Here is a 23,800-nt window from a genome sequence, read left to right as displayed (position 1 = left end):
GGCGGCGCCGCCCCCGGGATCTAGGCTGGGCGGCGAGAGAACCAGGGCGAGCGGCGCAGTGCAAACCCGGGTGCCCGGGCTGTGTCGGCCCGCAGGCGGAGTAGGGGCGGGGGGCGATCTCGCAGAGTCCCGGCGCTCCCTTTCCTTTTCTTCCTGCATCCGGGTGCACCCCACCCCCGCCCCCCGTCCCAAGACGACGACCACCAAGAAGGGCCACTCGGAGACAGGCTGTTTCTAGAGACTAGCTTTACTGTGCTAGAGGCACAGGGTCCCCACATCCGGCCCTTGTCTTGCCTCGCCCAGGCCTCCCGCTCCAGCTGCTGAGGCAGCACCCTCAGCCTACCCGCAGGGTAGGGCAGGAAGCGAGCAGCCTTTACTGGGGAAGATGGGTCAGCAGCTTGCTGGGCTCGCTGTGCTCACTACCTCGCGGCGCTCGCTCTGCTCACCACCTGGGAGGCTGGAGCCCTGGCTGAGGTTTCGAGAGGTTCAAGGGCACACTGGGGGTGGGTTGTAGGGCATGGGTGCTTGGCCCTCAGCAGCTGCAGCTTTCACTTGGCTCTGTTACCTTGGGCTGCCAGGACACAAGCCTTTCCATGCTTCTTCCAATGCTTGACTTGGCACTCCCTGCAGGCAGGTGGGCTGGTAAGCATGCAGTGCTTGTGCGGGGTATAGAAGTGGGGCTTAGGGGTCCAAGTTCCTAGGATACCCTCACCTGCAGCAATACCATTCATTCTGGCACCGTGAGCACCGTTTGGAGGCATCTGCACTGCAGTAGGCACAGCGGGGCCGCTCTGGGGTTACTGCCTCTAGGACGTCCAGGCTGTAGGTCTCAGCCCATCTAAGAAAGAGGTCAGGAAAGGCTGGCTGTGCCTGGCCAGTGGGGGCACAAGAGCACCTCTGCCTGTGTCCATGCCTTCTGCATCCCTCCTATCCCTTCTGCCCACTCAGTGGGCCTCACCTTCGTGCCTGTAGTCGCAGGTCCTGCTCTGAAGGGCTGAATATGTGCCTCAGCTGGTGCTTGGCAATAGCCTGCCACTTGCCTCTGTTCTCTCTTTCTAGCCGCTCCCAGATTTCTGGGATCTGAGAGAGAAAAGTGGAAAGTGTCAGGGAGGAGCTGGCAAGGTGGGCAGTAGTCCTGAGCAGCTGACTTCCTGGTACCTACCTGTTCCAACACCAAGTCCTTCTTTGGGGGCTGGGTTTCCGTCAGGGCCAGGTGGGCCAGGAAACCCTGCAGGTCTGCCAGGTTGGGCAGCTGGTCGAGCAGTGTGTCTGTGAGGAAGGCCCGAAGCTGCAAGGGAGTCCAGGGAAGGCCAGTGTGAAGTGGTGCTGACCAGGGAGGGCCTGGGCTGGGGTGCCTGTGGGGACCACGTCCCACTAGCTGCTGCGACACCTGAGCTTCAGGGTCTGGAAAGAGGACTGGGGCTGAGGCAGGTGGGCAGTGATAAGCAGCAGGGGTGGGGCAGGGCAGGGTGGGATGGGGTGGCACTGGTGCAGGAGGAGCTCCCCCACCTTGAGTAGCTGTCCCTTGGCAAAGCTGGTGACGCAGTAGCGGGTCCGGGCTTCGGGGCTTAGCAGCAGGTTGTATAGGGCGATCCACACCTGCCCATCCAACTTGCTCAATTTTGGGTGCTCTGTGGGGGCCACTGTCTGCCAACGGCCACCCTCAAATTGCTGCATCTTGCCTGGAGAGAGGAGCCAGAACACTAGGAGCAGGTGTTACACACTCTGAGTCAGCCAACTGAATGGGCTGGGGTCCTGAGTGCTGCCCGGGTGCACGACTCACCAAGGCTGGTGTCTGCTTGCTCCAGAGCGGGGTGAGTCTTTAGCAGTGGACACACAGGCCTTACCTGCTGCAAAGCCCAGGTCTAAGCTAGTTTGTGTGAGGCATTCTGGGCTCCTCTATGAGCTAGCGGGCAGTTTGTGAGCAAGCTGCCTGTCCCCATCAATCCTGGGGTATGTCTGGGAAGCCATGAGCTGGGGCTTAGGCAAGGGGGTGGGGAAGACCTTACCACCTTCCTGTCGGCTCCAGGGACTGTGTTCCAGCAGTTCCACCAGGAGGCAGGGCAAGTTGTGGGTACTGAGCATGCAGTTCAAGGTGCTCAAGGAAAGGCTAGGGGTGGTGGTGGAGAGAAGTGAGCGGCGGCTACAGGCCCAGGATCCCAGTCCTCCACTGCAGGTCTTGGGCCTTGCAGGACTGCCCACCTGTCCACACAGTCTGTGATGTAGCGCAGCACTGAGAGGGCCTTCAATGCGATCTCAAACTCCATCAGCTCTGCTTGCTTCTGCAGCTCCTGGGTGGCAGGGGCACATGGTGCTCTAGCTGGGCCACCCCCTGCCTGCTCAGGCCTTGAGAGAGCGTGTTATACCCACTGGCACCTCCAGGGACCCTCAGCCTACCTGAATGGGGGTGCTCTCCTGAGACTCCTCCTCGGGAGGGCTGCCACGGCCACTTCGGGCCACCAACATAGTCAGTTTTCGGTGGCAGTAGTCTACCAGGTCCAAGACAGCGTCCTCTGCTGACTCACACACCTCCTGAGGGACAGGCAGAGGGGAACATTCTGTCTCTGATGCTCTCCCCACACAGACACAACCCCTCTTCCCAGTCAGGCCTTAGCCTGTGGCAACAGCTTGTGGACAGGGCTGATGCCTCACTTTATGGAAGAACACTGTCTCCAGAAGGTTGATGATAGAGGCCTCGTGGTGTACCTGTCAGATAAAGAGAACAGAGCGTGGAGCCACTGAAGGAAGAATCAGATTACCAGCTCTCTTGTCAAATCCAGAGCCCTCTAAAGGCATGAGCAGGGTGTGACCAGGGGCCCAGCTTACCACCATGTATATGGGAAAAGTGTTCTGGGGCTTGAAGTCCTCCAGCTTGCACAGCACAGGGAACACCTTCTGCTTCCACATCTCCACTGCAATCAGCTCCTCCACCAGTGTTGGGATCTTTGAGGGGGAGAGGAAAGGACAGAGATGAAGTAGGCCTACCTTGGCCTTGCCACCCTCCCATCCCTGGCTTGGTCCTGCCTGACTCCTCAAACTCCCCTAGGCTCCTAGATTCTCTCCATAGGTACCTTCCCAAGCTCTCTCCTGCACCTTAGACCTTCATTTCTAGCTGCTCTCAATAACTTTGTGGGGACATTCCCCATGCTTCCTATAACTGGCTCTTGCTTTGTCCCTGGGCTGCCTTGGCCCCCTACACCTCCCCACCCCAACTACACCCTTGTCCCCTCTGTCCTCATCCAGGTGTTCCTCTCAGGCTGGCTCTCCTGTTCATGCCCTCCTTGTCCCTGTCCTCCTGCCTTCCAAGGTTCTCATGTGCCTTGACCTCACCCTTACTCAGGGCCCTGCACAATTTCCTAGTCCTCTCCCACCCTCCAGTAGGGGGCTCCACCTTTTCTTTGCAGAGGAACCCTTTTGTCAAGTGATATCTCAGGTCATTTATTTGAGTCACCTCCTGGCTCATTTTCCAGGTAGGCTCATCCCTGGTTTCTAATTCTTCTCTCAAGTTATGAAGGCTGCCTTCTTCCATGCCAAAGTTCCACCTCCACTTCAGTGAGGGCCCCCTCTGGCCTGACAGTCTATTCAAGGATGTCTTTAGAACGTAGGCTCTCCCCCTACAGCCTGGGCTGCTGTATGATCTACGACTATCTCTCAAATCAACCAACGTCTCACACTTGGCCTAGTGTGCCAGTGTCCTGTCCAAAAGGGATGCAAAATCAAATCTGTAACACACTCCTCTCTTTTCTCTTGGGGAAGACAAGAGTACCATCTAGAGGGAAGTGAAGGCATCCGAGGTGCTCCTGAGAGGTAGAGTGGTGGGGTGAGAGGTGGTAGGAAGGGCAGGAACCCTGCCCGTGACCCCAGCATACCTTCCCATGGGTGACCAGCAGCTCCTGGATGGGCTCACCCTGGCTGGCTGTAGCATCAAGGATAGCCTGCATGTTCAGCTTCTCCAGGTTCTCATGCTGCTGGTTCCACCTGCCCCAGAGAGAGGGGGTGGATGTGTTTTGGGGTGCTACTGAAGCCTAACCTGGGTTTGGGTACTATTGAATTTGGGTATTACTGAACCTAATCAGCCTAACCTGATCCTGAGGGGCCAGAGGGGGCTCAGAGATCTTTGTCTCCTCACTTGGGGATTCCTCCACACTGGGTACCCTCTCCCCCGTGTCAGGCCCATACTCCTCCATTCAAGGACTCTGACTCTGTGACACCGCCCGACCCTTGGATCCAGCTGCCTCACCCTCCGGAGCCCATCTCGCGCAGCGGGAAGCTGCGCAGCCCCCGCACCAGCACGTCAGCCTCCCCCGGCAGCAGCAGCTCCAGGTCGCCCATGTTGTGGCCAGGGCCAGGGAGCCAGAAGGCGGGATTCAGTTGACCCCGGACAGCAGCCGGCGCTGGGGCAGGGGAGCCGAAAGTCTCCGGCTGGGTCCAGGCTGTGGACGCAGCTGTTGCGGAGCGGTTGGGGCGCGTGGGTCCTCGCCGTCATGGAAACGGTTAGCTCGGCGCCTGCGCAGTGCGGCCCGCGCAGGCTCCGGCCCCGCCCCCGGCCCCGGCCGCCTCGCCTTCCCCGCGGCGGGTAAGGAAGCCCCTTGGATCCCAAACTTCTCCCTCACCTCCGACTGCGGCTCGAGGGTCTGCCCTGAGCGACAGACTCCTGTGGCCTAAGCTCCCTCCTCCGACGTCAAGACCAGCTCAGGGACAGGGTCATGCTGCCCCCACCAGCTCTTCCTGTCGCGGCTCCAACTCCGCCGCGCGGATGCCCCTCTCCGTGGCTTTCTCGCTCCACTACGTCTGGCGCCGGGCTCCGCCTGCTGGCTCTACCCCCCCAGGTACTGCGTAGGGGCCACGTCTTTCCATCCCAGTCTAACAGGCTGCCACCACCTCTCGTGAGGAACTAACTGCTGTAATCTTTTTCTGGGTGACTGTATGGCTGCCTCCAGTTCTTGAAATAGTATGTCCAAACCAGCTTACCAGCATCTCTGCAGTATCACTTTTGCCCCTTCGGTACTTCATTTCTTGCCCCTCTCCCCATTGCCTCTTATGTTCCAGCCTTGTGGGCCTCTCTGGAGTTCCTCATACATCCTAAAGCTGTTTTTGCTTTGGGGCTTTTGCACCTGTTACCCCAACCTGGAATACTCTTCCTCCATCAAGCCTCAGTTCAAGTCACCTCAGGGAGGCCTTCCTTGCTTATTTAATCCAGAACAGCTTCAGCTCCCACCCCACCCCATTCTTGATCACAGCTACCTGATTGTTCCTTTCTGGCTGTTTATTTCAGTTCCTAATTAGTGGACACATTTGTCCATAGTTAGTCCTGCCACCAGATGGCGCAGCAGTGGGCCAGGACCACCGCTATTTCACTGCCAGTTCTCAGGTGGCTGGTTCAGAGGCGATACTCAATAAAGGTAGGTTGAAACAGATGCTTTTATTTACAGAACTGAGGGTCACCCCTGAGACAATACGGACTAGTCTACGGGTCTAGCCCTCATGCACCAGACAGCGCTTTGCAGGACGAAAGCAGCCACAGTCGTGTGCCTAGTTTAGCCCCCACCAGCCTCACTTCCAGCAGATGATGATATTGGGGTCATTTTCCAGCCGTTCATCAAGCTCGTGGTAGCTCATGCCTGTTTGGGACAGTGCAGGTGAGATGAGCAGTCTTGCCTTGGCCACCTGCCCTGACCCCACCCCAGCTGCAATGTCTGCCTCCACCTGTCTTGCAACAGATCTCATCATAGCTGTGGCAGCCTGTGTAAAGCCGGGCAGGGTGGCTCCGCTCCTCCCGAGACACCCGCACGGGATACTTCTGTAGTCGGCGGATGAGGTTCTTCATAAGCCCAAACTGGATCAGCTTTCTGGGGTGGGGTTGAGGGAGAGAAGAGTGATGCCCTGGCTGGGCCTTCCTCCAGCCAAGCCAACCCTTTTCTGCAGTCTCCCCTCAGATTTTGTCTCAATGACCAGACTGCCTTCCAAACCCAAAGCCTGGGGTTTTGGAAAGCCTGCCTAGACTAGTAGTGCCACATGATTCTGCTCACTGGGAATCTCCTGCTTCCTCTCTAACCCAAGGCTCCAGAGACATACAGAGTGTATATGCTTTTAGGTAAACCCCTCATGACCCTGGGAATCCCCTTCTGACCGTTCATCAACACGCTGCAGCTGCTGGGGGTGGCGGCCAATGAGGTCTCTCACAGTAGTGCCAGGGCTCAAGCTGCAATACAGCTGGAACACATCCCGAAGGCTGGCCCTCTTGTGCCCTATGGGTACCAGGGGTCAGCTCTGTAGGTGGCTCTGCCCGCCCCCCGCCCCGCCATGGCCTCCCCCAGAGCCCACTACTACCTTGTTTGGTCACATAGGATAAACATGCCTCTTGCAGGGACTTGTCATCTACCAGGTCCTGGACCTTCGGTGTTGGGCAGTACACATTGGAATACTGGAGGGTAGCAGGAGGCACAGGGGCCTGAGTGAGGGGCTTGGAAATCTGACATAGCCCTAGTCTGGCCAAGCCACATGATTCATTCTCCCCTTAACCAAAGCCTAGACTCACCTACCTGGAGGATGGACACCAGTGTCACAACTCCATAATACCTGGGGGAGATAGTGTGCTCAGCTTCTGAGGGTCATGCCTTCCCACCCCACACACTCAGTGTCCTGGGGCTCTTCCCTGGCTAGCAGCTCTGTCCTGAGTGTGGCTGTTGCCCTACTCACAACAAGTTCTGGATGGCGATGCGCACCAGGTTTAGCTCCACATCTGCCTCAGCTGAGATCTTCTGGACATGGCGGAAACCATCAATGTAGGGCAGGATCTGGGCAGGGCAGGATCAGTAGAGGTGGGATGAGGCCAGAGCTGTGGCCACCCCTAGGTGATGATACCCAGGGAGGGACAGCTCACCTGTTGTGTGGTGAGGTCCCATTGTGAGTTGAAGAAATCTTCCTTGTCCTTGGTAAAGACAGGCACATCATACTCCTGCGCCACAGGAGGGTCAGGCCGCTGCTCAATCACCTTCAAGTGGATGGTGTTGGATTCATCTGTAGGGGCCCCACCCATATCTTCAGTGTCATCTCTTTCAAGAGGCCCTCAATTACCCTTCAGTCCTCCCAGCAACCCTTGAAGCAGATGGGTGGCCCTGGGTAGGGCCGATCTCCCCCACCCCCCACTTCTTAAGTAAGCTCTGCGTCCAACGTGGGGCTTGAACTCACAACCTCAAGATCAAGACTCACATGCTCTACTGACTGAGCCAGCCAGACACCCCCAATCTTCCTTTTTTATGGAGCAAAAGACAGGTCCAGAGAGGAACAGGAACATGCCAAAGGAGCATAGACAGCTCTCTGCTGGCCTCTATATCCCAAATCCCAACATGCACTGGACTCTGGACATCATCAACCCAGCTCATGGCTATTTATTAGCCATCAATTTGTTCATGAATCTTGTCCATGGCTGGGCTTGCCTTCCCTTGCCATGTTCCTATCCCTCTTCTACCCTTCTGTTCTCCTTGGTAAAGGCTGGGTCATACCGATTGGCAGAGTGCACCGGCCTGAGGCATTTAGCTCCTCCAGCAAGATGGTCATGATGGGCACCAATTTCTGCTTGCTCTCCTCTGTTGACACGAAGCTGCTCTCTAGCTGGATGGAGCATGGACAAGATGGTGGGTATACCCTGGGACCCCTGGCTGGCATCCTGCCCTGGCAGATACCTAGGTCTGTAGGGCTTTGGAAACATTTGTCTGCCTGCCCATCCACTCAAGCCCATTCTGTTGCAGACCTCCAGTGTGGTCAGGTAGCCAGCCAGCTTTTTGACGATGGGCTCGAGGGCACAGGTCTTGGCCTGGGCATCACACACAAAGCCTAGGTTGAAAAGCAGGGCATTGCGGCTGTACTTCTTGTGTTCAATGCACACAGGGCAGCCAATCAGTTTCTTGTCCATGGCTGTGCTGGATGGGGGGGGGAGGGGGGAGAGGTGGGTACAGAGTCAGGCTCCTCTTGACCCAAGCTTGTTCACTTCTCCTGGGACATCCCCCCCCCCCTTCCCCGTTAGGGCCTCACACAGTGATGAGTTTGTTCTGCAGCTCTGGCTTGGTGATGATGTACACCTGGACTGTGTCAAACAGCTCCCTGGAGATGAAGTCTTCAGGGACCTGGGGGTGAGGGAGTGGGGGAGTGGCAAGAGGCCCCTCAGTGGACCCTGGGACTAAGCAGAGTACAGTAGGAGATCCCCAAGGCCTAAGCCCTCTTGTCCATTATTTCTCCTCTCTCCCATCCACCCAGACCTACTCCTCCTTTGTGTTTCCAAACACTTGCCATGTTCTTACCTGCTTCCTGGCTTTGCATATGCTGCTTCCCCTACCTGGCACACTCTCTCCTTCACCTAAGTTCCTAAGCATCCAGGAATACTATTGGACTGCGCGCCCCCGCCTCTCTTGGACCTGGCACCTCCCCACAGTCCGACTTCCCACAATCACTGCCTATGGGATTGTTTGTCTGCCCCATCAACACGGGAGTCTGGGACTTGGGTCTGAGTATCCTCTCGGTCACGATTCTCTGCGAATGAAGAAGTGGTATGCCTGCGTGCAGCACCGGGCACGGGAATCCACCGCTTCCAGGAAGCTTGCTGAGCTCCCGAGAGCGTCCCTCTTCCACCGCCCCCCTCCCCTCCCTGCCCCCGGCCCTGAGAGCCCGAATGGCACCTGATAGGTGATTTTGGGTCCCAGCGTGGGATGGAACTCGCTGAAGAATATGCATTCGATGCGGCAACCGCTGCCCATGGTGCTGGCAGGGCCCAGGTGTGCAGCCCCTGGCGCCCGGACCCCTGTGAACACCCGTCGGAATCAGCCCGCAGGCCTGGAGCTCCAGATCACGCACGCCTGCGCACTCACACCCGTTAAGCTGTGTGCTTAACAGCGCCTGCGCAGCTCGACTGAGCGGTGTGGCTGGGCGTGGAGGCGCTCGTCTCAGGAAGTCCCGGCTGGGTAGACGTCGCACCCGGAAGTGAAGCGGCTCCGCGACGGAGCGGCGGCTCGCACGGCAGGGCCCCGGGTACCCCGCTTTCTCGGGAAGAAGCCACCGCGTCGGGTCAGCGCTGCGGGTGAGGCAGGCGAGTCCCTAGCGTGTAGGGGCAGCATGCCAGCAGCACGTGGGGAGACTAGTGCGCGAAGGGATTCAGGCTGTACTATGATACGCAGATGGGAACTACAAAGACCGTAGTGCTTCACGCTCTTCTAGCTGCCGCTTCCGCGCGGCGACGGCATGATGCACGCTGGGATTTGTAGTCTATTACATGGCCTTGCGCATCCTACCTGGAAGGTGGGCCAGTGATCAGTGCCAGCCAGTTCAGATGCGGGTACACGCTGCCACGCTGCCAGTCCTCGACTATTTCTGGTACCCGTGTTGGTACTGTCCCTTCCTACCTTACTTCTTGGAAGAGCGTGGCATTCCTGCCCTGCATCCCTTGCTCCAGTGAGGAGTGGACAGCAGGCACCTCAGACCCTTGCTCATTCTACTATGCTTTCAGGCTACAGTCACTGGCCTGGTTGACCATGGCTCTTTCTGTGGAGACGGAGTCGCACATCTACAGAGCTCTGCGCACTGCCTCTGGGGCTGCTGCCCACCTTGTGGCCCTGGGTTTTACCATCTTTGTGGCTGTGCTTGCCAGGCCTGGCTCCAGTAAGTAGAATTCATAGTTGACTTCTGGAAAGGAAAGTGCTCCTTCTCTTGGGGAGCAGGAGCAATAGGAAGCCTTGGGCCTGACACCTGGGAAAGGCTTGGCTGGTTGGGCGACATCCTATGCTGGAGGGATAAGTGGGGAGGAGGTGAGTGTTGGGGGCTCTACCAGTTTGGCCAAGGTACCTGGCTTCTCTGGTCTTGGTGCTCCACTTGGCTACCTTTTGTGAAGTGCTACAAGGAGGGAGGACTGCCAGAGTGGCAAAGGATGGCCTCTGCTCCAGGGAGGGACCAGGAAGCAAGGATAAGTAGGGGGTGAGCTTGTTGCAGTAAGAGGGGGCTAGCATTTTGGCAGCACTTCCTTGGATGATGGGTGGCTCATTTTCCTCACCCTGTAGGGATTGGTGTGGCTGGGTTCTTCTTGCCTCAGCCTCACAAAACAAACCTCCTTTTCATTCCAGGTCTGTTCTCCTGGCACCCCACACTTATGTCTTTGGCTGTAAGTAGTGGGCCTGGCCAGCTCTTAGGGGTGGGAGGGAGCATAGGTACCAGGGGTGGCCCTGACAGGTCTTTGGAGGGATGGAATGTGGGATTGGAAAAGTTGCATGCTCCAACTCCTGCCCATGGTATATATCCCAGACTGGAACTGTAGTGTTCAAAACCCAGGGCAAATTTGTCTAAGCAAATTTTCACCTATCTTCAGGCAGGAAGCTTAGAAAATGCATTTGAGTGTACCTGTGTTCCCTTTTACCTTAACTTAATAGCGATGCATCTAATTTTCCCTGAAACAGTGCACCCCTGTGGCCAGCTCTTGCCAAGAAATTTTATCTAGCTCCATTCAAGGAAACAAAGCTTGTGAATCGTTTATAACTGCCACATCTCAAACCTTGTGTTTGCTGGGTAATATAGCAGAGATGACATTTCAAAATACCACCTAGGAAGGAGTGTGGAGAGGTGCATACCTCTTGCCAGTTTTTTGGGGCAGATGTTCTGTCCCTGATGAAGTTCCTCACTCCTGCCCCACCCAATGGATACTCTTGTCATTGGGGAGAGAATGAAGAGGTGAACTTTGCCCAGAATGACTGGCAGTTTAGAAAGTTATCTAAATCTCTTTTTTTCTTCTGCTGAGCAGCACCCTAACTTCGTTTCCCATCCCTATCTCCCCAGTTCTCTTTCCTGATGACTGAAGCACTGCTGGTGTTCTCTCCTGAGAGTTCGCTGCTGCGCTCCCTCTCACGGAAGGGCCGAGCACGCTGCCACTGGGTTCTGCAGCTGCTGGCCCTGCTGTGTGCACTGCTGGGCCTAGGTCTTGTCATCCTCCACAAGGAACAGCTTGGCAAAGCCCACCTGGCCACGTGGCATGGGCGGGCAGGGCTGATAGCTGTGCTATGGGCGGGGTTGCAATGCTCAGGTGGGGTGGGGCTGCTCTACCCTAAACTGCTACCCCGATGGCCCCTGGCTAAGCTCAAGCTATACCATGCCACTTCTGGGCTAGTAGGCTACCTTTTGGGCGCTGCCAGCCTTTTGTTGGGCATGTGTTCACTGTGGTTCACTGCCACGGTCACTGGTGGGGTCTGGTATCTGGCTGTGCTCTGCCCTGTCATTACCAGCTTGGTCATCATGAATCAGGTGAGCAATGCCTACCTGTACCGCAAAAGGATCCAGCCGTGAGCTCTTCCCAGCCTAGAAGCCTGGATTTGCCTCTCAGTGTAGTAGCTGGGGCTGGAACCTCCTGGACTCTTTCAGCTAAGTCATGGGGACACCTCAGGCACTGGGGCAGTCTAGAGTAGGAGTCTTGTGTGTGACATTTTTGGTTGCTCCTCATCCTGGAGTGCTTCCCCTTTCCTTCTGTACTGTCCCAGAGGAGCTTACAGATGATGTGTCTGGATGAAATTGGGGTTGCAAGGCTACTTCCCCAGCAACTCAACTCGTACTTGTACTGGTATGTCCAGAAATTACAGGAGAGAAAAAAAAAATAAAAAAGAATGACTGAAAAGACTGGATGGGAGGAATAGCTTAGAGTTGGGGATAGTTCTTGCTAATGCATGAAAAAACATGCAGCTGGGCAGGATGGGGAGCCCTGTCCCTGACCACTCACTGAGGGGCTGAAGCTCTCCCAGCACGCAAGCTCCCAGGATCTGGCTGCTGAGTGGCCTCTGCCACCAGGGCCCTAGAGCTATAGCTGTGAATGGTACAGCTGTGTGTCCCTTCAGTCTCCCAGCTGCCCACTGTGCTGGCATCTCTAGACTGTGGTGGTTAGATGTGGACAACGATAAGATACGGAGGTGGGGATGGGCTATTTCCATAGGCGTCAAGCACTGAGCACTCTGTTTTTGGCGTGAGCCATCAATAACAGCTCTTTAGGATAGAGGGGCCCTCAATCATCAGATCTGGGCAGGGCCTTCCTGACTGGGAATCAGGGAGAGAAAATGAGTAGGGATCTGAAGTGATAGCTCTGGGAAGGTTATTTAATGGTGGGCATGTGGTGGTAGGGGGAGTGGGGGCAATAGGCTTCTTATTGAGCTGGAGTTGCCATGGAGACCAAGCCCTAGAACCTAGAGTAAAGTCCCTAACTTTGTAGTTGAACATGATGAGGGGGCTGCATGAGGTGGTCTGACAGAGCTCAGGAGCCATACCTCAAAGAACTGCTTTATTGATACTGCGAGGCTGGGCATGGCTGCCCACTCAAGTGGTCCTGTAGAAAATACTTGGGAGCTGTGGCTCTTCTGGCCCAGAAGCAGCCGTAGCCACCACAGCAGAGGGAATCAGAAATCTTCACATGAACATAGTCTTTCTGAGAGTGGGCAGGGAATTGCAGCCCTGCGCTGGCTGGACCCCCAGAATGTTTTTGGCAAATCCTTGCCTTGGCTCAGGGCTCTTGGCAACCAGTATGAGGCATAAGGGTTGGCCCAGGAGCTGTGGCACCGGTGTCCCTGCAGCCACTTGCCTGGGGCTCTCTGCTGAGGTACAGTCTTACCTCAGATGGCCTGGGCTGTCTGATGCCTGGCATAGTGGTTGTCTGGAGTTGGAACCAGATAGCAAGAGTCCCGGGTAGTGTTGGCGAGAAATAGCAGAAGGCTGTGGAAACCCCCAGCAGGCCTTCTTCCCTCTCCTCAGAGCAGTCAGTGCCCTGGAGTAGCTGAGAGGTGTCAAGGGGGGCTTGGGAGAGGAGGTGCTATACTCAAGGTGGTCTGGAGTTACAGCTTCGGGGGAGCTGCCTCGAAGGTGATCAGGCTGGATTCTGGGGCAGCCGCCTTCCCTGGGAGTGTGGGGGCCTTGTCTGAGGGTAGGGGGCTATCCACCTTGGCCCCTGCCTCCTCTTCATCGTCATCCATGCTAGGCCAGACGGACTGGTCCTCCACTCTCTTCAGCCGCTCATTGAGGGCCTTCAGGGCCAGTTGCCTGGAGCCAGAGGAAAGATGACAAGTCACTTTGGGTTTGGATTTGGCTCATGCCCTATACATTTCCCCATGAAGCTGACTCCTCCTACCACCCAGACTTCTCTCAGAATCCTGTGCAGGGACTGGACAGGGCCCAATCTGCCATCAGAAGGAGGATTCAAAGGCTATATAGAGCCTTCTCTTCATAGGGCAATTCCAGGCTGAGAAGGCCAGTAGGGTGTCTGGCAGACTGCCCAGCAGGCCAGGCTCAGGAATGATTCTAAGGGTGGTGCCTAAGCATGGACAAAGCTGGTAACCCAAGGAAGATGGGTGGAAGGGTAAGTCACTTGGATGTGGACACTAGCATCACATCCAAGGAGAGGGTTATTACTTCTTTCTCTCCTTGTTAGGTGTGTTTTGAGTCTCTTGGCAAGGGTTGAAGGGGAATGCTGGAACTCAAGCACCTATGTTGGATCTCAATCTGGGAAGCAGGGCCAACTTAGGTCAGCCCATCCTTCCTGACTAATGTTCTCCTACCCCAAAGCCACCAGGACCCGTGTTAGAGCAGGAACATACCAAGTGCTTGGAGAAAAGAGGAGGAACAACGTATGTGTATAGAACACAAGCCAGAGCCTACTGGTTCCAATGGACAAACCCTTTTGGACCTCACTTTGAGGGGAGGTGGGAAAGTTGACTGGAAGGTATACATGTGTGCATGTGACCCTACCCAGGAGGTGGAATGCCCATGCTGCCAGGTAATACTTCCAACAGTGGTTACTGTGGAACCCTGATGTCTCACCCTGTCTGTGCTGTAGGTATGGGGGACAGCCTATAATAGCCTTCTAAATTCCAACAGAGAAGCAAAGCCTCCAACGTGTCAGGAAACATGACAGGAAAGGCAACAAGAACATGGGCACAGAAAACCCTAGCACAATTCCACCGTGTGCTCCAGCCTGACACATGGCAAATTGGCACAGAAAGGACGGTTCTTCCCCATGCTACCCAGGCTCCCATCTTGGAGACTGCCTTGCAATTCTCTCTAAAGCCTGCTAAAATGGAGAGACAGTGGCATACTAATAACTTTCTCACAACGGTCAAAGATAGGAAACCCTGCCTCCCATTACTAATAGCCCTTTGGGCTTGGGCATGGCATGCTGCCAGATGCCCAACTGGTTGGAGAAGTAACAACCACAAGGCTGTGTCAAGAACCTGCTCCCTGACAACCTTCTGTACCCCGGTCTGCCATTTCTTGGGCCAAAGCAGAGGTGTTTTGAATTTCCAGCCAACTCTAGCAATCCAAGACTCACTAAAGGAGGAGTCACCACTGGGAGCTGCAGAGCTCTGAGGACAGCTCAGTTTCTATCAGGTCTAGCCCTCTTGGTCCTACGTCTCCACTGGATAAAGTGAAGATAGAGCTCAGTCTTTACGATTCATCAGCTACAGAGACACCATAGGGCCCACATACTGACCTGCAGCATGCTTTGTGTGCTTTTCAACACCCACCACTTTAGGCAGTAGTAATCTGTGGCCCTTCCCCAGCTGGAAACTCCTTCAAGAAAGGGGTGTGTCTCATGCTCTACTCCACCGCCCAGCGGAGAGTAAGCACAGGGATAACCTTTCAGCTTAATTCATAAAGCTGCCTGCCAAGAATCCATTTCACAGGTGAGCAAAAGTAGAAGCCTTTGACAAACCAGAAAGTAGGAACAGAGCCTGCTCCAGATTTTGCTACTAAAGTAACTGCCTCAAAATACCCCTCAGCGATAATGTTGGAAACGGAGTAGTGACAACTCTGGTGAGTATGGACCTGGGAGAGAGGGACAGAGGGAGGGGGGAAGGAGGGGGGGGGGAGAGAGAGAGAGAGAGAGAGAGAGAGAGAGAGAGAGGAGAGAGAGAGAGGAGAGAGAGAGAGAGAGAGAGGATTGGATTAAAAAAGATCTGCCCTGCCCTGTCCAAGGTGCATCCAGTGAATAATTCAGCTGGGACTCCAGATGGTGCAGATGGCTTAGTTTACAGGTAATGAAAACAATCGTCTCCACTCCCTGTGTGGTCAGCAGGCTCCCTTGGTGGGTCACATGGGCTGTCCCCTGGGTTTGGTGTCACATACATGCTGAAAGGACAGAGTGGTAAATCTAGTAATACCCCCAAGGTTCCCTCTCAAATACGTGGCAGAGAAGCACAGCATCTGAATTAAGACCCAGGAAGAGGATATGGTTCAGCATTTTGAATTTGGGGTGGCCCAGACTGCCTCATAAAGAAGGTCTCCTTGTCTGTCTCTCTCTCACTGGGGATATAGGACCAGTAGATTGTTTCTGGCTCCCACAGGACCAGTGTCTAGGATTCCAAGATTCTGAGACAATGCCAGGATTATGTGTATCTGGCTGTCCATTAGCCCCTCACACAGTATCAAAGGAAACTGGGCATCTCTTAGGACTTATTAAGCTGTCTGAGTGGTGAGAAAGGCAAATTTCACTCTAATGTAGGAAAGCACTACTGGAGCCCAGCATGTAAATGCCGAGTTTCTCAAGGCCACAAACCAGATTTTATCTCCTGAGGCTGCCCCAACACCTGACCCTTGGCTGCCAGTCAACACACAGCAAGCACAACAGATGGAATGGGACTTGATCAATAAAAAGTCTCTTAGCTCAGTAAGGTTTTGGAAGACTCCACAGTACCTTCTCCGCTCTGCGTCTTGAGGGTCTGTGCCTGGGAGGCTGATGGTGATGGAAGATGGGGCACCTACATCATAGCGCTTCACTGTCTTCTGGCATATCTTTACCTTCACCAGGAGGCCGTGCACCAAGTTCGCCAACAGCCCCACCACAGGCTGCAGGATCTCAGGAAAGAAGGTGGCAAAAGCAAAGTGGTCAGCCATATCCCCTCGGCCTCGGCTATGGCGCTGGTAGAAGCGAAGATACACCCAGCTGGAGAGCAGCCCAAAGCCATAGGAGGCCAGCGCTGGGCTCTGGAGCAGCGTGGCCAGCCGCAGCAGCAGCAGCAGCCCCAAAAGCAGCATGGGCACCACGCTGACGCGCACCTGCGGCACACGCAGGACCACGCAGTCCCCCATGGTTTGCTTGAGTGCCACCAGGACACCACCTAGGAAGCCCAGGGCTCCGTGGATGCGGATAGTGAAAAGGTAGACCAAGTTGAAGGAAGCCATGTAGGTGAGGAGGTAGGCGAAGGCCCCCAGCAGCCCCACAGACACGTTCACCACTGAGAAGAAGATGAGCAGCTCCAGGGCCCCCCAGAGGGGCTCCAGCAAACGTCCAGCCACCACCACTGTGGCCAGGCTGATGGCCACATCCCACACGTGCTGTTCCATCAGCCCATGGGTGGCCAGAGTCCAGATCCAGAAATTGGGCGGAAAGAGGTAGCCTGGGGTGACCGCCAGGCAGCCCGTGTCCACGGCAAAGGACAGCAGATAGAGGAAGAGTACTGCCGCGCACAGGGTCTTTACCACCACGCTGGCGCTGGCCAGGATGGCCCCCAAGTGCTGGCGGGCGCCCGGTAGGGCGCGCTGCATCTTCCCGAAGGGCGTCGGCCTGAGGGAAGGGTCTAGTGTGTTAGGGGCCTCCCCGGGGCCTCGTCCCAGTCCGGCCCCGACGGGAGGCCCGCGCCTAGCCTAGTCACTGGCCTATGGCCCCGGTGGAGACTCCACTTCTGGTCGGGTTGGCTCCGGTCCAAAAGGGCCAAGCGGGGCCTGTTAGAGGGCCCGGGACCTAGGCCCCTCGCCGGGGACCCGAGCGAAGGCCCTGGGAGGCTTCGGCACGCCTGCCGGCCGGCCTGCCCACCCTGTGGGCCCCGCGCCAAGCTGACCGGGCGGGCGTTGATCTCAGGGCTCGGCCTATTCCATCCACTCGAGAGCCCTGCGGTCTGCGCGGGGATGGAGCCTAGTTCCGGGCCCCGGTCAAATCTTGTCAGCTCCGGCTCGGCCTCGGTCTTGGTCTTGGCTGCGAGCGTACCCCCTCCCTTCCCAGGCGCCGACAAACAGCACTGCTGCGCCTGCGCGCCTCGGGCAGCTGCGGGATACCCTTCCGGTTCCACGGCATGCTGGGACACCGAGTCCTGGGCGGAAGCCGGGCACGAGCGGAAGTCAGGGTTCTGCGTAAAACTACAAGTTCCAGGAAGCTGTGCGCTCCGGCCGTTCCGGTTGGGAAGAGAAGGGTGTGCTGGGGAGTTGTAGTTCTCCAGACCGTTTCGTCTGGTTGCCCGGAGGCGGGGAGGAGTGAACCGGCTTCGTTAACCTCGGGAAAGCTGCGGGTCCCCGCGCGGCTGCGCAACTGCAGACACGCGCTTGCTGAATTTCCTGGTACATCTGAGTACATCTGAGTGTGTTTTGTGGACAGGCGTGTAGGTAAGAATGTAGGCGGTCTTGGTGTGCCTACCAGGGTGCGAGAACTCCCGAAATTTCCGCAGTCTCGTGTGCGCCTGACCCAGGTTGTATGAGTGTATGGGACCTGACACATGTTGGAATTCTTGCTCTGCCATTTGGCGGCTCTGTGACACTGGCCAAATTCCTCAATTTCTTGGACCGTAAAATGGAGATGAGCGAGCGTTCAAGGGGATTGTGGTGTAAAATGCCAGTCCAGCCTGGGTGCTCAGTGAGTGTGTTGGCCAGGCTAACCTTGTTACAAGTGTGGTGGAGCTGCGCCTCCGACGCAGGCCTCCTGCCCCCAAAGAGGCAAGGCTGCGTGGGCTGCTTTTAGTGACTCTCTTCCCCACTACAGATTTCTCATCTCTGGCCCTGAGGAAGAGGGGTCACTACAGACTTGGGCCAGGGTGTCCCTGGGCCTCCACTTTACTGCATCGGTGGCTTCCTGCAGGTTGTATCCTGTTCACGGTTTTTTTTTTTTTTTTTTTTTTTTTTTTTGGTGTATTGAGTTACTTTTTAAAAATGTGCATATAATTAAAATAATTATATGTCAAAGCACATGTTTAAAGTGCAGAGCCCCTTCCTTTAAGCCACTGATCTCAGTCACAACTGCACACATAGGCTTCCAGGTTACAAACGGTGTTGACACCCGTTTCTTTGGGGTCTAGGTTCTCACTGGCTGCCACCAGGGTAGAGTTGCCAGATTTGGCAAATCAAAATACAGGGTGTTTGTGCTTGCTTCGGCAGCACATATACAAAATACAGGGTGTTCAGTCAAATTTGAGTTTCATATAAATGAATAGTTTTTTAGTGTAAGCATGGCCCCAGTCTTTTTAGTATAGTTATGTGTCATGCAATATTGGAGACATACTAAAAAATATTTGTTGTTTATCTGAATCCAAATTTGACTGGATGTTCTACATTTTATCTAGCAAGCCTACCCCAGGACCCAGCGCTGTTGCAAGGCATGGAGCTCTCTCAGGTTACTAGTTAGGCATTGCTCTGTGGCCAACTCATGGAGGGGAATGAGGAAGGATGTCTTTGCTAAGGACTGGAATGCCCTCCTCCATTTATTTAGTATCTAAGGCCCCCCAGCCACAGGTCACCTCCTCTCCGAAGCCTTTGCTGATTTCTTGCCCTCCTCTCCAGTGGGGGGAGAGGATTTCTCCCAAGTCTCACTTTGTCTATCTGCAGTATGGAGATAAACTAGTACCCAACTCTAAGGTTGTAAGTTGGCTGCTTACTGGGTGAGTGCAAAGTGTGCATCATAAGAGAGTGAACATCAGTAGTACTGGGAAACCTTTACACTTGGTGGTTACTAGTTTCTCTCCTTGAAAAGAGCGTGAGGGGTCACATGGACTAGGGTTATTTAGAGAGTTGGGATTAAAATGGACACGGGCAGGCCAGAGGAAGGTCTGAGAGGATTCACCGAAACAGACTCCGTTTTGGGTTCTAGTATGAGCAACAGCAGTCAAGAGCACTGGGTCTTAAGCCTCCCCTGGGCTGGAAAGGAGCCATGGTCATGCTAGTGGGTGGGCCAGACCCTGGCCTCCTCTGGACAGCAGGATGGGGCCCTCAAGCACCAGGTCCTGGACTTGGGCCAGGTACTAACTCATTGCTCCAAGTGGATGACCTGCCCGTTAAGCCCTGGTGGTCTGACCTGATGCCTAGATGCCTGCCTAACCTTGAATCTCATCTGTCTTCTTCCACTATCCTGGCCTTTAAGGACAGCTTTTCTCAGAGGCTTTTGAGATTATATGAGACAAAGGATGTCAAGGATCCGGCATTTTGGAAACCTAAGAAGCATTATGACCTATACCCTCTTGGGTACCTGGGTTGCAACGGCCTTCACTCCCAGCGGAGTGGTAGATGGGACTTTGAGCTCATGGCCACCTACCTGTCTTCAAGCTACCCAATCCCCACCCTCAGGCAGACACAGTGGATGGGAACCATTTGAAGTGAAAATATGAACATTATTTAATAACTGATCTTCTGTAATAAACCATTTGAAAATATTTTACAAGGAATCACACACACAATATTTTACAAAGTTTCTTGACTTTTTTGTCACTGTTGTTTTTCTGACTTGTCTGTACAAAATAGAACAACAACCAAAAAAAAGGGCAGAGAAAAGGAAATGGCCCCCCAGTCCCCCACAGATCCCCCGAGCCCGAGGTGAGGGGGCAGCCAGGTCGGGTGGGTGATGAGAAGGATCAGACCCAGCTGGGGGTTGGACAACTATCTGATGGGGATTGTTTGTCTGTTTTCCTGTTTTTTAAACTTAAAATAGATATTTTTCTATATATGTTTGATTCTTTTTTATTTTTATATTCTCCATTGAGCACCTGACTACACTACAGTTACACACACGCCCCCGCAAGACATGGCTGGCATCTAGGCTGGGTGTACAGCATGGGTGCCCACCCTGGCACCAGCAGCGGGCATGGACCATACACACACACTGAGAAAGCAACAAGCAACATGACATTAATTAACGGAGCCATTAATTAATGCATCACCCTCCCCCCTCCTCCCAGTCCATCTGAACCTCATGGCCACGCCCCCCTGCCCTCAGTCCCCCACTTGCCCCCAGGCTGGGATGCCTTTGGGGGAAATGATCAGAATGAAAGGTGTAAAGACATGTGCCTGGGCCCAGCCTCTGTGTGTGCACAGAGTGTGTACATGTGTGTATGTGTGTGCAAGTGTATTCAGCAGGGAGGAGCAGTCTGCCCCCCCCCATTGGGGGCAGGGTGTGTGTGTGTGTGTGTGTGTGTGTGTGTGTGTGAGAGAAGAAACAGGGAATAGGCACAGGCCTGAGTGTGTAAGGGCCAGATTGGGGATGGGATGGCCCAGCCAGGAGTGATCATGTCACTCTGGCTAAGGCAAAGGGCAATGTCTGGTGAAGATTCCTCTGCCAAGAGGTGCAGGCAGTCGCATGTGGTCCCACTGGGGGCCTGACACTAGTGCGAAATGGTTACAATGAGCACCTGGCGGGGTGAGGGACGTTTCCGGGATACTGGCGGCTAGGATGGGACAGAGGGGTCTTCACCCTCTGCCCCAGCATTTGGCACTGTTTGACATTCAGCTTTAGAGACAGAGGACCAGCTGGGCTGCAGGTCAGATTAGAGGCGGGTGGTGAGCAGGAGATGAAGTGTGCACATGCCAACCCTCCCACCGACCCCATGCCCTGTGTAAGGCTTTGTGAGCCCCCGCCCCCACCCCATGGTATATGTGTGTTTGTGTGTGTGTCTGTGTGTGTGTGTGTGTGTGTTCTCCTTGGTATGTCTAATGTGAGTCCAGTTTCTGCCCTCAGGGCTCCAGGTGTGTATGGGGTTGTGTCTGAACCAGTGTCAGTCACTGGCTTGTCACCCCCACAGCTGGAGGAAGGTGGCTGTAGGCCTGAAAGGGGCAGGTGCCCATTGTGGGGCTGCCTCACGAATTCTCTCCTGCTAGAATGGAAGCTGGGATGCACAGGCCTCAAACTGCCCATCTCAACTTCATTATTCCCAGGGAATCCAGATTTGCTCCTGGGTGGGGCATAAGGGCCAGGTTAGAGGAGTCCAGCTGGGGCAGGGCCTAGGTCTCCCGCACAAAGGGAGCCTTGGGGCAGGGTGGGCAGTGGAGGCCTGGTTTGGCACCAGTACTGTGGCTTCCCTGTCCCAGCCCTCAGGGGTGGGTACGTCCATTGGGAATAAGGGGTCTGGGGTCACTTTGACAGTTCAGCGGTGAGATGTGGCTTGGGGGCCAAAGACCTGTGGCACCCTCCTTTGGGACCCCCCCACTCCAAGGCTCAGACCCTGGGGCCTGGCCGCTCAGGTCCTTCAGTGAGGGAGGAGGCGAGGCTCTAAGGCGGGGTATGTGGGGCAGGGGAGCAGGGGAGAGGCGGGGAAGCCTGGAGAGGGGCAGGAGGGGGGGCGCTCAGAGGCGGCGCGAGGCGTGGGCGGGGACTTGGGGCTGAGGCCGGGGAGGCAGGCCCAGGAGGAGCAGCAGCTGCAGGGAGACCAGGACGCCCAGCGACGGCGGGAAGGAAGCTCCGCGGCCGCAGTCTGAGGTATCTTCCTGCGGGAAGAGGCAGGGAGCGTGTCGGCCGGCGGCGCGGGGAGGGGAGAGGAAGGGAGGGGGGAAGTCAAGTGCGCCGCCCCTTCCTCACCGTCGCGTTGTAGTCAAAGCAGATGTGCGGGCCTCTCCGGTATCGCGGTCTCTGCACCAGTTCACACTGCTCCGGGCCGTCCGCTGGGCATGGGTGGGGAGTCAAGGAGGCGGCAGGGCACGGAGGGGGCGCGGGGGACGGGAGGGGGCGCGGGCGGCGGGGAGCAGCGGGGGCAGGATACAGTGTGTCTCCTTCTGCAGCAGCCGGCCAGCCTCACACTGGCTGCACAGCGGCTTCTCGGCCACCACGAAGAGAAGGTTGGTGTTGGTCAGTCTCTGCGCGTGGAACAGCCTGCAGGCGGCACGGAAAGGCGGGGCGTTGGGGCTCGCCCCTCCCCTCCCCGCCGCAGGCCCCGCCCCTCCCCGCCGCAGGCCCCGCCCACCCGGCCCGCCCCCGCGGGGCCCCATTGGGTCCTCGGGTCCGGCTCCCCGCGGGCACCTGGAGCAGTTTCCGCAGTCGATGATGGCGTTGTAGGAGGCGTTCACCGACCCGAAGTAGTACTGAGTCTGTTTCATGACGCAGCTGCTCTCGCGCGCCTCGGGGCTCCCCTCGGCCTCCGCGGAGTCTGCGGGGCCCAGAGCGCCTCAGCCCCACCCGTACACCCTGGCCAGCTCTCCGGCCCCAGCCGCGCTCAGCCGTAAGCCCCGCCCTCTCTTGGCCGGGGTGTCGTCTGAACTTAGACTGGGGAGGGGAGGTTCGAGGTGGGGCCTCCAGAGCCCGACCTACCTGCCTGGAACCAGCTGTGATAGATGAGGCCATAGAGGAGCTGCTGGAACAAGGACCTGCAGGGTATGAGTGAGAGTGCTCACCAGAGACCAGTGCCCTGCGCCACCACTTCTCTTGTGCCCTCCTGCCCAGGGAGCCCCCGCCCTCCCCTCCTCCTCCCTGGGACTCACCAGGCTGCAGCGGAGGTCCACCAGGCCAGGTTAAGGAAGTCTGCAATGGTGGGCTGCAGTGAAGAGAGGGGCATGGGCTGCCACTGCTGTCCCTGGACCCGGGTCACCCCCAGCTCTCTCCTCAGAAGTGGAGCGTCGTCTGTGGGCAGGTCTCCCATCCCCCCCCACTCCTCCCGCAATCTCCTGGCCAGGCATCGCTGAGGCTCACCACAAAGACGCCCCGCGGTGCAGCACCCAGGTTGCCAGGGGGCTGGGGGGCGCAGGCTGCCTGATAATCGTAGGACTCTTTGCGGGTGTAGAAGGAGTTATTGTAGAGTGCCAGCATCAGGTTGGCGTCCACCTCACTGAAGAACCTGCCCACCTGGGAAGGCCGGGAGGGAATGGGAGGGAATGGTAGTCACGGAGCAGGTAGTGCCACACCCCCAGAAGGCTCAAACCCTGGCTCCCTCCTTCCAACCTCTTCCTGACCCTCACCTGGTCCCACTGATGATTCTGGTTTGACAGCACCAGGAATCCCCCATCATCAATGAGGACACAGAGCAGGTCCTGAGAGGTGGGGAAGGGGGAGGAAGACGGAGACTCAGGCACAGATCTTCCTCCCCAGACCCTGGCAGTCGGGTCGTTGGGTAGAAGGGCCACCACTCCCCCCAGCTCTGGTAAACCTGTGAAGTCAGAGTGGGATGTTGGGACCCCCAGGCCAAGGGATGGGCTAGGAGTTGTAGTGGGGACTAAAGTGTGGGATTGGAGTAAGCTAGGGTTCAGGGCACACATACCTCATTGTTAACCTCGCAGTCCATCTCACAGTGGCTGCTAGGGCCACACTGCTGGGCAGAGAGCAAGGACAGTAAGGTGCCTGATAGTTTCCCCCCTCCATCACCCTTCGTATATCTGGGTCCCCACACTATTTGCAACAGCCACTGCCTCCCCAGAGGCACAGGAACCACTCTGAATGAGTGTTAGGGGTTCCTGGGGGCCTCTAGAGTTAGTACTGCTGGGCTTACTGGCCCCACCCCCACTCAGGTACCTTCTGAGGCTGGTCCTGGTGGGTACGGTTGCTGGCTAGCACCTTGAACTTCTCAGCCCAGGCCTCTAGGTCCAGCTTAACACCTACCACTAGAGAGGACAGCAAGGGGCCATCAATGCCCACCTGCCTGGGCAGCACCCTGCCCATCGTCTCTTTCCCCACCTCTGCCCCAGGCATTCACCTGCTGGCCTCAGTGTGCGCCCGCCCAGGCTTAGCTCCACAGCTGTGCTGACGAGGATGCCCACCGTGTCATTCTCCAGCTCCAGTGGCCTTAACAGGGCTGGAGGGGGTTGAGGAAGTTAGGAGTAGAGCACATGGATCACCCTGTGC

General features: G+C 56.4%; 5 protein-coding genes and 2 long non-coding RNA genes across 17 annotated transcripts in view; 3 read left to right on the top strand and 4 right to left on the bottom strand.

The window, feature by feature from the left end:
- Positions 1 to 229: 229 nt before the first annotated feature.
- ZMYND10 (zinc finger MYND-type containing 10) lies at positions 230 to 4,475 on the bottom strand. 2 transcript variants are annotated; one of them, XM_038566363.1, is made up of 12 exons: positions 4,241 to 4,475; positions 3,870 to 3,978; positions 2,827 to 2,943; positions 2,653 to 2,706; positions 2,398 to 2,532; positions 2,203 to 2,291; positions 2,010 to 2,110; positions 1,510 to 1,682; positions 1,163 to 1,288; positions 959 to 1,080; positions 713 to 838; positions 230 to 624 (listed from the first exon to the last, which is right to left on the bottom strand). In XM_038566363.1, exons 1-12 carry the CDS (start codon positions 4,330 to 4,332, stop codon positions 549 to 551), a joined length of 1,320 nt encoding a protein of 439 aa, XP_038422291.1. In that variant the 5' UTR covers positions 4,333 to 4,475; the 3' UTR covers positions 230 to 548. The 2 variants fall into 2 exon arrangements, with proteins under 2 accessions (XP_038422291.1, XP_038422292.1); XM_038566364.1 differs by having other exon boundaries at positions 4,288 to 4,430.
- Positions 4,476 to 4,528: 53 nt separating this feature from the next.
- On the top strand, positions 4,529 to 11,647 carry CYB561D2 (cytochrome b561 family member D2). Of its 3 annotated transcripts, XM_038566370.1 has the most exons (6): positions 4,529 to 4,829; positions 5,433 to 5,639; positions 7,494 to 7,637; positions 9,500 to 9,651; positions 10,110 to 10,147; positions 10,816 to 11,647. In XM_038566370.1, the coding sequence occupies exons 4-6, from the start codon at positions 9,525 to 9,527 to the stop codon at positions 11,317 to 11,319; spliced, it is 669 nt and encodes a 222-aa protein (XP_038422298.1). In that variant the 5' UTR covers positions 4,529 to 4,829; positions 5,433 to 5,639; positions 7,494 to 7,637; positions 9,500 to 9,524; the 3' UTR covers positions 11,320 to 11,647. The 3 variants fall into 3 exon arrangements, with proteins under 3 accessions (XP_038422298.1, XP_038422297.1, XP_038422296.1); XM_038566369.1 differs by lacking the exons at positions 4,529 to 4,829; positions 5,433 to 5,639; positions 7,494 to 7,637 and adding an exon at positions 8,904 to 9,082; XM_038566368.1 differs by lacking the exons at positions 4,529 to 4,829; positions 5,433 to 5,639; positions 7,494 to 7,637 and adding an exon at positions 8,908 to 9,073.
- NPRL2 (NPR2 like, GATOR1 complex subunit) lies at positions 5,403 to 8,903 on the bottom strand. Of its 2 annotated transcripts, XM_038566365.1 has the most exons (11): positions 8,676 to 8,902; positions 8,035 to 8,126; positions 7,754 to 7,922; positions 7,506 to 7,614; positions 6,884 to 7,020; positions 6,700 to 6,797; positions 6,543 to 6,579; positions 6,331 to 6,424; positions 6,131 to 6,248; positions 5,707 to 5,849; positions 5,403 to 5,621 (listed from the first exon to the last, which is right to left on the bottom strand). In XM_038566365.1, exons 1-11 carry the CDS (start codon positions 8,751 to 8,753, stop codon positions 5,554 to 5,556), a joined length of 1,143 nt encoding a protein of 380 aa, XP_038422293.1. In that variant the 5' UTR covers positions 8,754 to 8,902; the 3' UTR covers positions 5,403 to 5,553. The 2 variants fall into 2 exon arrangements, with proteins under 2 accessions (XP_038422293.1, XP_038422294.1); XM_038566366.1 differs by lacking the exon at positions 6,543 to 6,579 and having other exon boundaries at positions 6,726 to 6,797; positions 8,676 to 8,903.
- A 634-nt stretch (positions 11,648 to 12,281) lies between the features above and the next one.
- TMEM115 (transmembrane protein 115) lies at positions 12,282 to 17,036 on the bottom strand. Its single transcript, XM_038566367.1, has 2 exons — positions 15,701 to 17,036; positions 12,282 to 13,050 (listed from the first exon to the last, which is right to left on the bottom strand). The coding sequence occupies exons 1-2, from the start codon at positions 16,549 to 16,551 to the stop codon at positions 12,846 to 12,848; spliced, it is 1,056 nt and encodes a 351-aa protein (XP_038422295.1). The 5' UTR covers positions 16,552 to 17,036; the 3' UTR covers positions 12,282 to 12,845.
- LOC119864687 lies at positions 12,904 to 16,491 on the top strand. The gene is made up of 3 exons (XR_005374919.1): positions 12,904 to 14,820; positions 14,983 to 15,041; positions 15,509 to 16,491. It is a non-coding gene; the product is annotated as an uncharacterized LOC119864687 (long non-coding RNA).
- Positions 16,858 to 19,705, top strand: LOC111091325. Its single transcript, XR_005374917.1, has 2 exons — positions 16,858 to 17,851; positions 19,127 to 19,705. It is a non-coding gene; the product is annotated as an uncharacterized LOC111091325 (long non-coding RNA).
- CACNA2D2 (calcium voltage-gated channel auxiliary subunit alpha2delta 2) overlaps positions 19,353 to 23,800 on the bottom strand; it is a 138,321-nt gene continuing 133,873 nt past the window's right edge. For 2 of the 7 annotated variants that reach the window (XM_038566355.1, XM_038566358.1), the window contains 11 exons: positions 23,652 to 23,750; positions 23,471 to 23,559; positions 23,220 to 23,267; positions 22,921 to 22,992; positions 22,655 to 22,807; positions 22,447 to 22,499; positions 22,277 to 22,332; positions 21,989 to 22,115; positions 21,732 to 21,841; positions 21,551 to 21,639; positions 19,353 to 21,459 (listed from right to left, as the gene is read on the bottom strand). In XM_038566355.1, coding sequence (XP_038422283.1) covers positions 21,319 to 21,459; positions 21,551 to 21,639; positions 21,732 to 21,841; positions 21,989 to 22,115; positions 22,277 to 22,332; positions 22,447 to 22,499; positions 22,655 to 22,807; positions 22,921 to 22,992; positions 23,220 to 23,267; positions 23,471 to 23,559; positions 23,652 to 23,750 — 1,037 coding nt within the window. In that variant the 3' untranslated portion in view covers positions 19,353 to 21,318. Of the gene's footprint in view, positions 21,460 to 21,550; positions 21,640 to 21,731; positions 21,842 to 21,988; positions 22,116 to 22,276; positions 22,333 to 22,446; positions 22,500 to 22,654; positions 22,808 to 22,920; positions 22,993 to 23,219; positions 23,271 to 23,470; positions 23,560 to 23,651; positions 23,751 to 23,800 lie in introns of all 7 variants that reach the window. The other 5 variants (XM_038566356.1, XM_038566360.1, XM_038566357.1 and 2 more) reach the window with 3 other exon arrangements.

This window comes from Canis lupus, chromosome 20, assembly GCF_011100685.1.
Source record: "Canis lupus familiaris isolate Mischka breed German Shepherd chromosome 20, alternate assembly UU_Cfam_GSD_1.0, whole genome shotgun sequence".
Lineage (NCBI taxonomy): Eukaryota > Metazoa > Chordata > Mammalia > Carnivora > Canidae > Canis > Canis lupus.
Note: the sequence above shows the minus strand (reverse complement) of the source record. Positions and strands in the feature narration are given on the sequence as shown.